Source organism: Rattus norvegicus, chromosome 9, assembly GCF_021556685.1.
Source record: "Rattus norvegicus strain SHRSP/BbbUtx chromosome 9, alternate assembly SHRSP_T2T, whole genome shotgun sequence".
Lineage (NCBI taxonomy): Eukaryota > Metazoa > Chordata > Mammalia > Rodentia > Muridae > Rattus > Rattus norvegicus.
Genome location: NC_141542.1, coordinates 41,621,429 through 41,635,731, shown reverse-complemented (window position 1 = coordinate 41,635,731; position 14,303 = coordinate 41,621,429). Strand labels below are relative to the sequence as shown.

The 14,303-nt window shown below is 38.5% G+C and overlaps 1 protein-coding gene across 8 annotated transcripts in view; it reads left to right on the top strand.

Annotated features, from left to right (window-relative positions):
• Fam135a (family with sequence similarity 135, member A) overlaps window positions 1-14,303 on the top strand; it is an 80,893-nt gene that overhangs the window by 40,623 nt on the left and 25,967 nt on the right. For 7 of the 8 annotated variants that reach the window (NM_001134597.2, NM_001393818.1, XM_087567040.1 and 4 more), the window contains 2 exon segments: window positions 1,897-1,946; window positions 3,967-4,122. In NM_001134597.2, coding sequence (NP_001128069.2) covers window positions 1,897-1,946; window positions 3,967-4,122 — 206 coding nt within the window. 8 annotated transcript variants of the gene reach the window in all.

The window sequence follows — 14,303 nt, the reverse complement described above, 5'->3', positions numbered from 1 at the left end:
CTGTCTGCTTAGCTTGTGAGCAGTCTAGTTCTATAAAAGGCTGCTTAATATAATTAAGGCTTCTCTTAAAAGGAGACAGGAGTGGATTTTTATTAGTCAGGGAAAGACTTGACCTAAAACTAATGTATAAACTGGAGAAGGTGGGGGCAGGGCTGGCACACATCTTTAATTCTAGTCTCAGAAGGCAGAAGCAGGCAGATTTCTGAGTTTCGGGCCCGCCTGGTCTAGAAAGCAGGTTCCAGGACAGCCAGGGCTACACAAAGAAACCCTGTCTCACACAAACAAACAAACATAAAAACCCCCAAAGTCAGTTGTAAGTAACATTTGAATGTATAAGTGGTCAGATCTAGAAAATACCTGTTACCTGAATATATCTCTTATTTGTAACCCAAGTTCTGATTACAAAAATAATATGGGTTCTTTTGTATTTGTGGGGTAGTGTGTTTTTTTTTTTTTAAAGAGACATGTACAGTAAATTTATTACATTGTTCTCACCAATATTCGGACAAAGACTGCAACAGGGAAATGTTTGTTGTGTTTCTGTCGTGAAGAGAGAGCAGCTTTACTAACGTGCTTAAGCTGGGTGGCAGATTCCACCGAGTAACTGCTGAAAAGCAACCCAGAATTGAGAGAATTCGAAAACCGAATTCCACTGTTAGAAACCATTACCTCTAAACTTCATAGACGGCCACATGTTCACTATTTCAAAACATAGAAGACTATGTTCTAGATTAACCTTGGACAATAGGAGGAACAGATGTCATCAAGATAATTGAGTAAAATAATGGGTATAATTTTACATTTCTATTCACTGCTATATCATAATACAGTATTTAGAAAGAAAAATATAATTAAAACTTTTTTTTAAAATGAGTAAAACTGTGATTTTGAAACCATTGTAATAAAGTTTAGCAGTTAAGATTTGCTTTCAGTCCTTGTTAAAGATGTTTTTGGGTGGAGGAGATGACTTGGTGGTTAAACTGCTTGCTGCAAAAGTAGAACCTGAGTTAGGATTCCCTAACTGAAGTAAAGTCCAGGTGCACCTGCTTGTCCCTGTAACCCAAGCAGTGTGCATATGGACACTGAAGAACCCCCGGGTTTGCTGGCTAGCCAGGTACTGACAACAGTGAGCTCTGATTCAGTAAGATATTGCAAAGAATAATGTGGCAAGCAAGATCAGGAGGACATCAGCATTGCCCTTTGCTTACAAGAATGAAGACACTTACTAGCTATAATGGATATTTGGACTCTCGGATATAAGCATTAGAGAAGGGTATCCAATTTTAAGGTTTATTTTCTGTAGTGGGATGAATAACCTCAATCTAATTTTAATGATTTTACTTCTGTGATAGGAAAAGATGGTGAGCAGTGTGAAAGCAGATGTTGGCATCTGAAATTTATGCAGGCTTTGCTGCTGGGTTTTTGTTTTTAACTTAACATTAGAAGCCACTGATGTTTCTGACAGTGAAATTATTTGTGAAATCAGTAAGCTAATGAGTTTATTGCAGCATGTCAGGATGTATCTTTCTTTTGTGTGAAAATGACTTTAAAGTTCATTTTAGTTAAATTTTTTTAGTTGAAAATTAAAAATATTTAAAGTTTATATTTGAGACATTAATGTAATTCTCTTTAAAAATAACTAATCTTCATGTTGTTAGTTACAGTATTACCCTGTTAATGTTACCATTTTAATTATTAATTTCTTAACATGCTTAAAGTGTACTTAAATCATAATTATATGACCAAAAATCACCTTACTTATAACAGTATCTACTATCCAGTTAAATTATGGATTAACTTTTTATTGCAAAAGATTTTGCCCTTCATATAATATCAAAGACAGTTTTGAGAGATAACATTGAAATCTTCCCTCTAATTAGTTTTTACCCCTTTCAGAGGCAATGGATACGGAGGCTCGTCTTACGGAACTGTGTGAAGAAGTTAAGGTACTTGTTAGACTCATTCATTGAGTGATTTCTATTTTCTATTCTAAATATTTGTCTAAGAAAATCCAATTGCTTATCTTTTTTAAAAATGCAAAGATAAATTGGGTATTCATGGTAAAACCACAGATGAAATGGTGAAAAGCATCCTAATGTTAACTTCTGCTTTGAAAAGTTTATTATTTTGTACATAAAGAACAATTAACTGATTACATGTATATGTTTTCTTCTGTGATTTTATTTAAGGAATTTCTGGGCATGTTTTTAAAATACTTGTATAGTTTTGTAACACTTTTTTTTTTTCATCTGATGACTTTTTGTTCCTGTGCAAAGAAATAGGTTTCCTGTGACGCTCAAACTCTTGTCATCATCCTTGGTTCTCCTCTGCCCCTCCTTCCACACCGCCCTGTCTGTCCTGCACCTGGACACTCTTGCCAGCTCTCCTGCCTGGCAGTTCTTTAAAATGACCCTTTTTACTACAGCAGACTAATTACACCTCATGCCACTTTCCTACTTCATTCTTAAAATTACAATGGATACGTTGTTCATTTTTGGTCAGGAACCTAAGTGCCCTGACAGGTTCACTGTAAATCCACTCCTCACCAACTGTGTCAGTAGGAAAAATCAAAGCCACAAGTCAAGTGAAACTTTACATTTGATTGGGAGTGTATGTCTATGTTTTGGTGAAAACTAGACTCTTTGAGAATGGTCTCTTTAATAATTATAAGTATGCAAGATGTAAGAGGATGTAATTTTCTGTACCATCACAAGGCTTCCTTATAATTCAGATGACCATTTTCTTTAAAAAGTTATCAGCGTAGGCCTGAAAAGATGACTGAGCAGTTTAGAATCTGGCTGTTCTCCCAGAGGACTGGAAGTTCTATTCCCAGTACCCACATTGCATTTTACATTGACCTGGGACTCCAGTCCTCAGGGATCCAACACCCTCTTCTGACCTCCGTGGGCACTGAACACATGTGTACATGTATGTGCAGGCAAAACACATCTACATAAAATAAAGGATTAGGATGCAAAAAATACATAACAATAGTTTTTAAATAGTTAGCCAAAGGACAATATTCATTTAAAAATAATTATAAGAATATGTACTCAATATAAAAAAAGTGTAGTCTTTCAGAGATTGAAGAACCTAAGTTAGGTTTGGTTTTGTTAGGTTTTGGTCTTTTAGTATCTAAATCTTTTCATTCACATCCCATTCTTTTAGCTGACTTTTATTCATATTATATCTGCCCTTATATTTCCCTCACATTTCATTCAAGGAGAACCTCCATCTGTCTTACCTCCCCAACCCCTCCTCTCAAGGTCAGGCACTAACAGGACATGGCGCTGAACCTCTCTTTAAATCCCACGTCTACAAATCTGACCTGTGCGACTGTTACTGAGCTGTCATAGCTGTCCCTTCTTCAGGCAGTCGAGTTCAGCCTCTTGCAGAGTCAGGATGCCCCGTGTGCATCTTATGTTCCGGTATAGACTGATATGGTCCAGATCAGTCAGCTCCTGGTAGCCTCCCTCCCTCTCCACTCACCATCCATTCCAGCTGAGCAGCCTCCGTGTCCATGGTGGAAACTCTTGTGTTTTCTCTTTACAATTTAATGTTTTATTTTTATGTATATGATATTACAATACGGGCTAGCTCACTGAAATTGCCTTAGTATCCATGAGTTAATTTAGAAATCATTAATCATCTGTCCTCCCTGAGCTGTTCTTCTCTTCTCTTCCCTCCCTCTCCCTCTCCCTCTCCCTCTCCCTCTCCCTCTCCCTCTCCCTCTCCCTCTCCCTCTCCCTCTCCCTCTCCCTCTCCCTCTCCCTCTCCCTCTCCCTCTCCCTCTTCCTCTCCTCCCACTCTCTCACACACACACAGACACACACACACACACACACACACACACACACACACACACGCATACTTACCTTCACGCTGATGTTCTCAGTAGTGTTGTGATGAGATAACAAGTCAGTAGTTCTCAGGAAGCAGTGAAGCTGTTTGTCCTTGTTGTTTTAGAAAGTAGAAAACCCCGATGAACTGGCAGAACTGATCAACATGAACCTGGCACAGCTTTGCTCCCTTCTCATGGCTTTATGGGGACAGTTTCTGGAAGCTATAACACTGCATGAAGAATTAAGAGTGCTGTTAGCACAGGAGCACCATACGTTGAGGGTGAGTTAAAGAAATGTGATACTCTTAGTGAGTATATTTGTTTAGGAATTTCTTATGTAATATGTAGTAAGTCAGAAGAGAGACTTTATTGTGTTATTGTTTCATTTTAAAACCAACTAAGAAACTTTACTACTAAGAAAACCACCTAAAAGTAAAAAAAAAAAAAAAAAACCAATACCACCAACAAAAACTTGAATATATGTGATCTGAGATAGCTCCTAGAACCCAAAGCAGGAGGTGGAAGTCAGCAACACATCTCTGAAGGATTTTCACTTATCTTCACTTTGGTTTTCCATTTCCTTTCCCTAGCCTTTCATGGGAATATGTATTAGGAATTTTGCAAGGTAAAGAAAATATAGATGTATTTGCTATAGATCTACTGTGGCCCTTATTTAGAAAGTTTATCAAACTATTTTATCCTATAGCATAGACTTGTTATTAAATCCATGTAAATCAGATCACGTACTGTGTGATATCTCTTTTATGCTGCCCTTTTTGTAGCCGCCAGGTGTTTTTCTCATCTTGCGCATGTACCATTTATGCATTTATATGCAGATGTGTATATACACATACACACAAAATTTTTTTTCTGTTGATAGACATTTAGATTTCTCCTACATTCAACTGATACCAACCAAGAGCAGTCTCCCTGAAGAGGACCTTTATGCCTTCTTCATGTACTGCAGTTTGTATTTCCCAAGGTTCGGAACACCTGATCCAGCATAGTAGCCAACTTTAGACATTATTATACTGAGAGAATAATAAAGTTTAGTGTATGGCATGTCTTCATTAAATTTTTGTTGGTATTATGAAGTATCCTGAGAGAAGCCACATAAGAAAGAAAGGTTTGTTTATTTTGGCTTAAAGTTCCAGAGACGATGCAGTCTGCCATGGCTGGGAAAGCCTGCTATTGGGAACATAAGGCCCGATGGTTCCACTGCATTAACAGTCTGGAAGTGGAGAGGGAGAGGAAGAGAGGAACAGTAAGTGGGGCCAGACCAGAAACCTTCCAACAGTGTCATGGTCTAGTGGCCATGTGTTAAAGCATATGAGCTTACAGGGGACATTTCACATTCAAGCCACAGCGTGGCCCCTATGTAAATTATACCAGTTGTCGTGTCCTATTTGACAACCTCACCTCTGACCCTATTTTCAAGATCAAACTCAGATTCACACATCACATTCAGTATCGGCCCTTTAAATTCATTTAGTGTGTAATTATTCTTATGTCTTTACCTTTTGTGACTGATTGTGTTTTGCAGAGTATTGGCCAGTGGTTGCATAGAATACCCTCAGTCTGGTCTATTCTTCCTAGTAAATAGAATAAAATGACACAATGTAAGTAGGGATATTGTATTTTATTTCTTTTTCATCGTTTGATAAATTTTTCTAAGGAGTTTTTCTGTTTTGTCTATATTTTTAAATTTACTATTACCAAATAACAGAATTCTGCCCCCCCCCCCAATATCTGTAAGTTCTGTAGTGTTTTCCATCATTCATGACTAATATTTTTATGCTCTTATCCTTTTTTGAATTGGCCTTAAAGAGAACATCTCTTATCTTATGAGTATTTTTAATGGATTATTTTTTCATGTTGTTACTTCTCTCTTTGATGTGTTTTGTTTTCTGTTTCGTTCTTGTTACCACATTTTAGTAAGTAGGATTGTCATATTGGAAACTTCAGGGTTCTTTCTTAGAAGTTCTTTAATAAAGCCTAGTCAGTTCTGAAATGCCTCATATGAGAGTTCACAGTGGATAAAATTGCATGATTGCAGTAGTCCCCTTGCTAATGATCTTCAGCTTAGGAAGGTAATTTAAGGTGAATAGCTCAGTACACGTAGTGTGCTTCTTTCGGGCAGTTTTCATTAACGTTTTTCACCACCAAGACTCTAAGCAATGATGAATTTTAGTAGAAATGCAGCCAGCTTCCCGTGGTGTGGCATGGTGTGGTGTGGTTTGGTGTGGTGCTAACACTGATGAACTTTTAATTTGTGCTCTTTGGAAATTAGGACCTACCTGAGTGCCAGCCTGCCTCTCAGGGAGGTCACTGCATCCTTGTCATGGTTTTCTTGATAGCCATTCTGAGTAAAAATGGGATAAAATCACAAAGCCTCTGGGACTGAGGGTGTTCCACACTTTTTCACGTGTTTATTGACTTCTGAGAACTCTGTTTTCAAATAGTTCACCAGGCCCTTCATTATTTGGTTGATATAGACTCAGAAGATGCTGCATTTTCTTTTGTATGCAAAACGTAGATTTTCAGTCATGGGAGTGGAGCTAGGGAGAGAGGTGAGGGCAAGATGGAAGAGATTTCAAAGGCAGCAGTGGGAGAAGTGAGTAAGCAGCACAAGCAGGGACTATCTGGTAGGGGACGGAGATGCCACAGCATGTGTGCGGGAAAGCTCTATGAAGACATTGCTCCCAATGCCACCCTTAACACTTTATTCCTTAAGGGGAAAAACAACACCAAAGTCCTGTAATCCTAGGCAAGGCTAAGAAGATAAGCAATTCTTAACACATGTTAATAGAAAATAAATCTATTTGAATGTTGCTCTTTATAAAGCTCACAGGAAATAGTTTAGCACAGAGAAGATACTCTTGAAAATGTATTTAAAACTTTTTTAATGGAGAAAAGTTCTATAGTTTTGTCAAATTACTGGTACTCTCTTATGAACCTTTGTATAGTTTGGGGAAAGAAATTGATAGCAAAGATGGGAGACAACTTTATAACGTTTTATGGAGGTAGAGTTATCTTGAATAGAAACAAAAATAAAAATGTAAATCCTCAGATCAGCTGGTGAGTATACTTTGAAAAGGAATAAAAAAAGGGAGACAGAGATCAGATTTGTAGAAAATTAAATGCTAGGAGCTAGAGAGATGGGTAAGAACATTTGTGCAAGTGTGAGGATGTGTGTTCAAAAGCACAACACCATGTAAAATGTCAGGCATGGCTATACATGCCTCAATCCAGCATGGAGGGTGTCTTAGTTAGGGTTTTACTGCTGTGAAAAGACACCATGACCAAGGCAGCTCTTAAAAGGACAACATTTAATTGGGACTGGTTTACAGGTTCAGAGGTTCTGTCCATTATCATCAAGAAGGGAGCATGGCAGCGTCCAGGCAGATGTGGCTGGAGGAGCTGAGAGTTCTGTGTCCTCACCTGAAGGCTGCTAGGGGAATGCTGGCTTCAGGGCAGCTAGGGTGAGGGTCTTAAGGCCCACACCCACAGTGACACACCTGCACCAACAGGACCACACCTCCCAGTAGAGCCACTCCCTGGGCTGAGTGTGTGCAAACCACCCTAGAGGGTGGAGTCAGATGGCACCTGAAAGCTCCCTGGTCAGGCAGCCTAGCTAAAATGGTGCACTTCCCATTCAGTGAGGGGCCATTTTCAAGGGAGCAATAGAGGAAGGCATAGAATATTCTTACACTTGCACATTAAATGGCAAAGGTAAATGTTAACATTTTACTCAGTCTTCCCTTTCCATGCCCTATTTATAATACCAAAATAGCCCATATTTTAACTCCTAAAGGGAAAAAAAGGTAGTTAAGCTATAATGAGAAAATGTGGTGGTGCCTTGTGTTGTAGTGTCTCACAAATGGTGGCAGTTATAGCTTTGAGTGACTTCTGGCTCCCATGAGCTTAGTAAACTACCTTGACATTCCGAGAGGCCTATAATGACCAAACGAGCCCAAAAGTTGAACATTGTTTATTCAGAAAGACAGCAAAGTGAAGTGAAGTGCATGGTTTTACAGTGTATTCACTGGGAACAATACTGTGCTAGGTCACAGAGGTGAGCTTGTGATAGAAGTCTCTTGCTCTTTCTCTGGCCACTCAACTGTCACTCTCCCTCCCTTGCTCCCCTGATCTTGTGCTTGCTCTGCTCCTCGGTATTGGGCCCAGAGCCTTGAGTGTGTTGGCTAGTGCTCTCCCACGGAGTTGCATCTACAGTTCCCAGTGACGCCTCTTGTATGACAGTGTTCGTATCGTAAGATCAGAGATGACTGTATTTAATGTTGCTTACCAATTATTTAATGTTAATTATAATATTTACTGTCAATTACAGCTTGTGCCTAGGAAAAGTCCAGTATTAAACAGATCACTGTCTGTAGTTTGAAGACTGGAAATGCTGGGCTTTGTGCTGAACTCTCTAGTGCTGACTTACTTCAGTCTTTCTGACTTGTGTCAGTCTCGATGAACTGGACAATCTTTTTTCAGGGCTGATGGTCAAAGTTTTTGGCAATCATATGGAGAGAATTATCCACCAACCTGTGTAAACAATTAGTTCTGTTGTGTCTCATGTTATCAATAATGACATTTATGCCAATTCAGTTTTGTCAGAATGCCTAGTTATATTTAGATTTCAAATAAATAGCATATAATTGGGTTATATCGAAATAAACATAACCAATGTATTCCTATGTAATCACATACTGAAGCATCAAAGAACTTACTTTGTCTCGTATCTTTAAATCAAGTATGCTTGCTACAGAAAACACAATTCCTTGGTAAAAAGAAAAGTAATTTTGAGTCCATTTTCTTTACATGGAGCCGGCAACAAATGTTATAAACTGGGTTTATAACTTTGTCGTTCTAACCAACAACAAAGAAACTCCAATTTCATATGGCAATTCCATTGCTCCTTAACTTAGCAGTGGGAGAGTCATTGCCTAGGGTGCCCAGGCTCTGGGCTGTTTGATCATCATCGCAGCAAAAGTTTCCAAAAGGAAAGAGAAAGGGTAGCCTGGGGGTAGAGATGGGGACAAGGATCATAATTAGAATTTAAATAGCTAAACTTGTTGAAACATGTCTATAACCTTGGCACTCTAGAGGCATGAGAAACATACAAACTTAAGAGTAGCCTGGGCTGTGGTAAGACCTACAAACAGATAGCAACACCACCACCAGACTGCACATGGGTAAGAGGGAACCCTGGCACCACGCTGGGAGGGTTGTTTGTTGTTAGTCTTTATCATTTGTCACCCCTAAGTTTATATGAATACATAAAATCATTAGTGTGTTCATGACAGGAAAGATGATGTAAAGCTGTCTGGAGGACTAACAAGAAGGAGAAGGGAGGGTATGAGAGGAAGTATGCTCACACTACTGAAAAGCCAGTAGTCCAGTGCACCTTGGCATACCTTTAATTCTAATTCTAATATGCTTTGCCATCTGTGATTTACACATAAGGTGAGATATAATCTCAATTATATTTTCTGGGATTACTGTGGCAATAAAAGATGTAGATTTGAATTTTCATTTTGTTTGAATATGAACTGATATGAACTTGTTTCATTTGCACTTATTTACTGGAATTGAGAACTTAAAACATTAAACATCCCACTGATATAGCCTAATGGCTGGGAAATCAAAATACATACTGAGAAGACTTCAGAGTCAGTGTAGTAGGTGGTAACAGGTAGGTGTTTCCCCAGACTTCTTGTCCTTTCATTTTCTTGCAATGTCAGAAAAACATATATGACAAGTTAAAACTTATACATAACTCTGCAGCATTTGTTGTATTTACAGTGTTCTACAACTGTCCCCTATACCTTCATAGGACATTTACCCAGATGGGGACCTGTCATTCTTCCCTCCCTCCCTCCCTCTTCTCTGGTCACTGGTCTCACTTGCAGTTTCTGCATGTTTCATATAATGGACACAGCCTTGGTCGTTGTGCTTGGTTTCTTTCAGTACAGTGCCCTGAATCCATCCTGTTACTGCATGTTAGTACTTCGTCTTATAGCCATTGAATGTCCATTGGACAGAGAAACTACTAGTATGGTTTAAATGGGAAATACCCACTCCAGACTCCTGTATGTGGAACCCCTGCTGACACCCTTTTAGATGGCTATGCAACTTTTGAGACTGGCCTACTTGGCAAAAGGGGGTCATGCCTTCAAAGTGTATCTTCTGGATCTGAACCAAGGCACAGCAGTGAGAAAGCTGTGCCTGCCATTTTGGACAATGCTCCCTGAAATTGTGAGTTAAAGTAAGCATCTCCCTTTACATTACTTCTGTCACCTTGACAACAAATAGTGGAATTCTTTTGCCTCTGACTACAGTGAGTAGTGATGCTATGATATTTATCTGAAAATATTTGGATGACTACCTGTTGTCATTTCTGTTGACTATATATCCAGGAATGGAATCAATGCGCCATACCGCAGTTCTCTTGTTAGCTTTCTGAGGAACCTCCAGACTTTTACACAGCATTTGAACAATTTTACATTCCTACTAGCATTGCAACAGGATTCCGTGACTTCTGCAGATCCTTGCTAAGAGTTATTCTCTGTATTGTGTTGTGTGTGTGTGTGCGTTTGTATATACAGTATGCGTGAACATAGTGGGTGGCTGAAGATACCTTTTATTTGTGTTATATTACATTTGTTTTGGAAGTATTTTTATTGTTTTTGGAAGTGATGTTTTTCAACCATCTAAATAAATTATCCCATGTCAGTTGTCATTGTGTTTCAAGGGAAGCTGGTTCATTTGTTTGCTTGCTTATTTGACCAGGAATGGAGCCAAGACCTGGCAGTTGAGGGGTTTGTTTGCATGTTGGTTTCCTTTCATAAAGCTAAAATTTCTCTAAAAGATTTTAAAAATAGAACCGCTCCTTTTATAACATTTATGTTATCTTGAAGTCATCTTTATGAACTGCATTTACTTCCTGAGTGTGCCTTAGACCTCGCTTCCTTGCAGTAGCTTCCTCACTTAATCTTTTTTTTTTTTTTTCCTTTTTTTTTTTCCGGAGCTGGGGACCGAACCCAGGGCCTTGCGCTTGCTAGGCAAGCGCTCTACCGCTGAGCTAAATCCCCAACCCCGCTTCCTCACTTTCTAAACGAATGAACGTATCTCCTCCATCACTCGTTTAAGGTTTAAACCAGCATCAGTGCAGGCTGGCACTTGTTCTGTTAGCTTCATTTACGGTTTCTGAAATACTTCCGAAACGTCGGGGACAGTGTACTTACTCAATGACAGACATTAAAGGATATTCTTCTCGAGTTCTTGCTGCCATTGTTTGATGTATTATGTCTAGTTTTGTATTTATTTTAATTATATGGTGAGTGCTGAATCAGTTTCTTAGTAATGAAATTAAAGTAGAAATTAAAACAGAATTTTATCCAAGCCTGGATAATAAACATGAAAAAAAAAAAAACAAACCATGAAATAATAATTGAGATCCAGATGGCTTTTTAAGTTCATCAAATAATTATCAGTTATACTCTTGCCTGAATTAACACCACTCTTGTAGGCAGAGTGGAAGCTGAACTTTGGCATGTCCCCCTTTAAGTACAGTTTGGACAGTGGGTAAAAAGTACAGTTTACATTGGCACTTCAAACTACCAAATTGACTAACCCTAATTCTAATACTGCTTTCCAGTAAGACCAGAGGGCCAGGGAACTATGGGAAGCTTTAACCTAGGTTTAAGATTGTTTTAAAATGTTGGCTGCTTGATATTACAACTCAGTGGTAAATCACATGCCTAACTTATACAAAGGCTCTGAGTTTGACTCAAGACACCAAAAATGAATGAATGAATGAATGAATGATTTTGACAGTGTAGGTACTATGTTCTAGGAGGAGTTTAAAATAACTACATTGCCATTTTTACCTCTTTACAGTGATGTAATAAGTTTGCATTGCAATTTTTAAAGATATACTCACCTCTAAAACTATTTAATCTAATACTCTTTTAAAACAACTGTGAATATTAATGTTAAGATATTAAGGAATATTTCTAAACAGTTTTTTTTGCTTTATTTTTTACAAGGTCTAAACAGACTTTCACTTTTACTGTCATAAATAACTTTTATATGTAAACATTCAAACACATACATAGCATTTTCCCAAATATATCTATCCAAAGTAAACTTTATTTGCCAATAATGTACTTTGTAAGGCATTTTCTTTCTTTTAAATTAACTTTTAGTTGGAAAATTTACATGATTCGTGGTTTTCAACTTTCTTTAGTAGAGTATAATACCTGTAATTTGACCCTTTCCTAATGGCAAATTATTACAAAGTTTATTCTTAACCTGAACATAGAGGCATCCTATTCTACCTAAATTATTGGAATATTAGATCCTGTATTAAAAGGTCCCAAGTCGTATTTTTTTTATTATTTCTTTTTAAGAGTTTTTACTATGGTGCTCTAGCTATCCTGGAACTCACTCAGCATGTAGACTATGCTGGCCTTGAACTCACAGAGATCTACTTCTTCTGCCTGTCAGAACTGGGAATAAAGGCATTTATTCCATGCTACCATGGCCAAGGTGGATTTTTCTATATCAGGTTATTGTAGCTGGGCGTGGTAATTGATGTTTGTAATCCCTGCACCTGGACACCAGAGTCAGGATTGCCAGGAGCTTGTGACCAACGTGAACTACATAGTGAGTACGGGGCTGCAGAGTAAGACCCTATCTCAGTAAAGGAAAGTGGAAGCAAGGAAGCTCTGATTCTCACAGTTCATCTGACTAGTGATGCAGGTTGTCTCTGCAAATGGTCATGTTCTCTGTGATGAGTGTGTTCATGATGTTAGTACAGTGATAGACTCATCAACCTGCACTCTAAATGTGTGAGCCGTGACTCAGACGTCCCTCCTAGAACCAGAAAGTGCCGAGCTGGGGCTAGGCTCTTTGGCAGACACTGCCTTCTCACATGTGGACTGGGTTCAGATCCCAGTACTAGGAAGAGCAGAAAGGCTGAGAGATTTTTAATAAAGATAGATCAAAGAAAATGGCCTGTCACATGCTTTGTTAATTTGCTCTTTAGGAAGAGATGTGGGTAGAGAAATCAATTCTTATGAATAAGTTATAATTATATCTAATATTAAATGTGAAATAGTTTTGTGTAATAAAGCATTATGATGTCCTATAACACAAAGAGCAAAGGACATACAATCAAATAAACATTTATAAGTGCCTACATTCTTCAGGTTAATATAAACATAATCTATGAGGTGGAGACCCTGCGCACTAGGCATATAAAATCAGTGTGACAAATATTCTTAACAATTGGGACACAGTGGTAGAGTGAGCCCAGAAAAAGAATATTTAGCTCTTTAAAGAAAAATCAACTTTTTTCTATTTGTTCAAGTTTGAATAGTTGTGATATTCCCAAACAAATCATTTTTAAATTAGAGTATACAACCAAACTCACTTTTATAAGCCGCTATAACAAAGCAATAATAAGGGGAGGGGGTTGTATTCCTTAAATTTAAATTTGCAAACCTGACAAATTTTATATTACATGTTGCCATCAGGTGGCAGTCATACCACAGTTACCGTGACACCATAGACTCATTCATTGCATATCATCCCAGCGTGCTAATAACTTGGAAAATTTGGGGAAAGAACCACATCTGAGTACATAAGGCAAGGAGTTGTTTCTGGTAACAAAGCCTTGGTGTAGGAAGACAAAAAGATGAGACTTTAGAGCACAGGATTTGGAGCTCCCCGAATGGGTACGTGCCACATCCTCGGTGCTTCTTGCAGTAGCTTCCTCACTCACTAATGAACATTTCTCCCTCGTAGCACGTTTAAGGTTTAAATCAGCATCAGTACAGGTGTAGTGTAGGAATCAGGCGGCTGAAGAGAGAAAGGAAGCAGTTGCTAATTCTAGAAATCCAGTCGAAGCTTAAGTAGAGGAAGAACGCACAAAATGAAAGAGCAGTCCTCTGCAGACAGCCAAGGCGGAGAGAGGAGGGAAGGGACCGTGCACATTATTAAAGAAGTATGATGAAACTTCTGTCTTTGTGCACTTAGTATAACAGAATACACGTTTATACTTTATAGTCACCAAGTAAATGCACACACACACACTCACACACACTCACACACACTCTCTCACACACACATACACACTCACACACATACACACACTCACACACACATACTCTCACACACACTCACACACATACACACACACACATACACACACTCACACACACACACATACACACACACTCACATTCACACACACAAACACACCAAAACAAAAAACAAAAAAATCCTTGGCATGATATAATTTGAGCATGTGGATATTTCTTTTCCCTCTGTATACCCAAATCAGATATCTTTCCCTCTCTTGATTAGCTTACCAGTACTCTAGTACCAAAAATCCCCTCCCTTTTTATAATTAAAAATAAATGTCAAGGGGTTGGGGATTTAGCTCAGC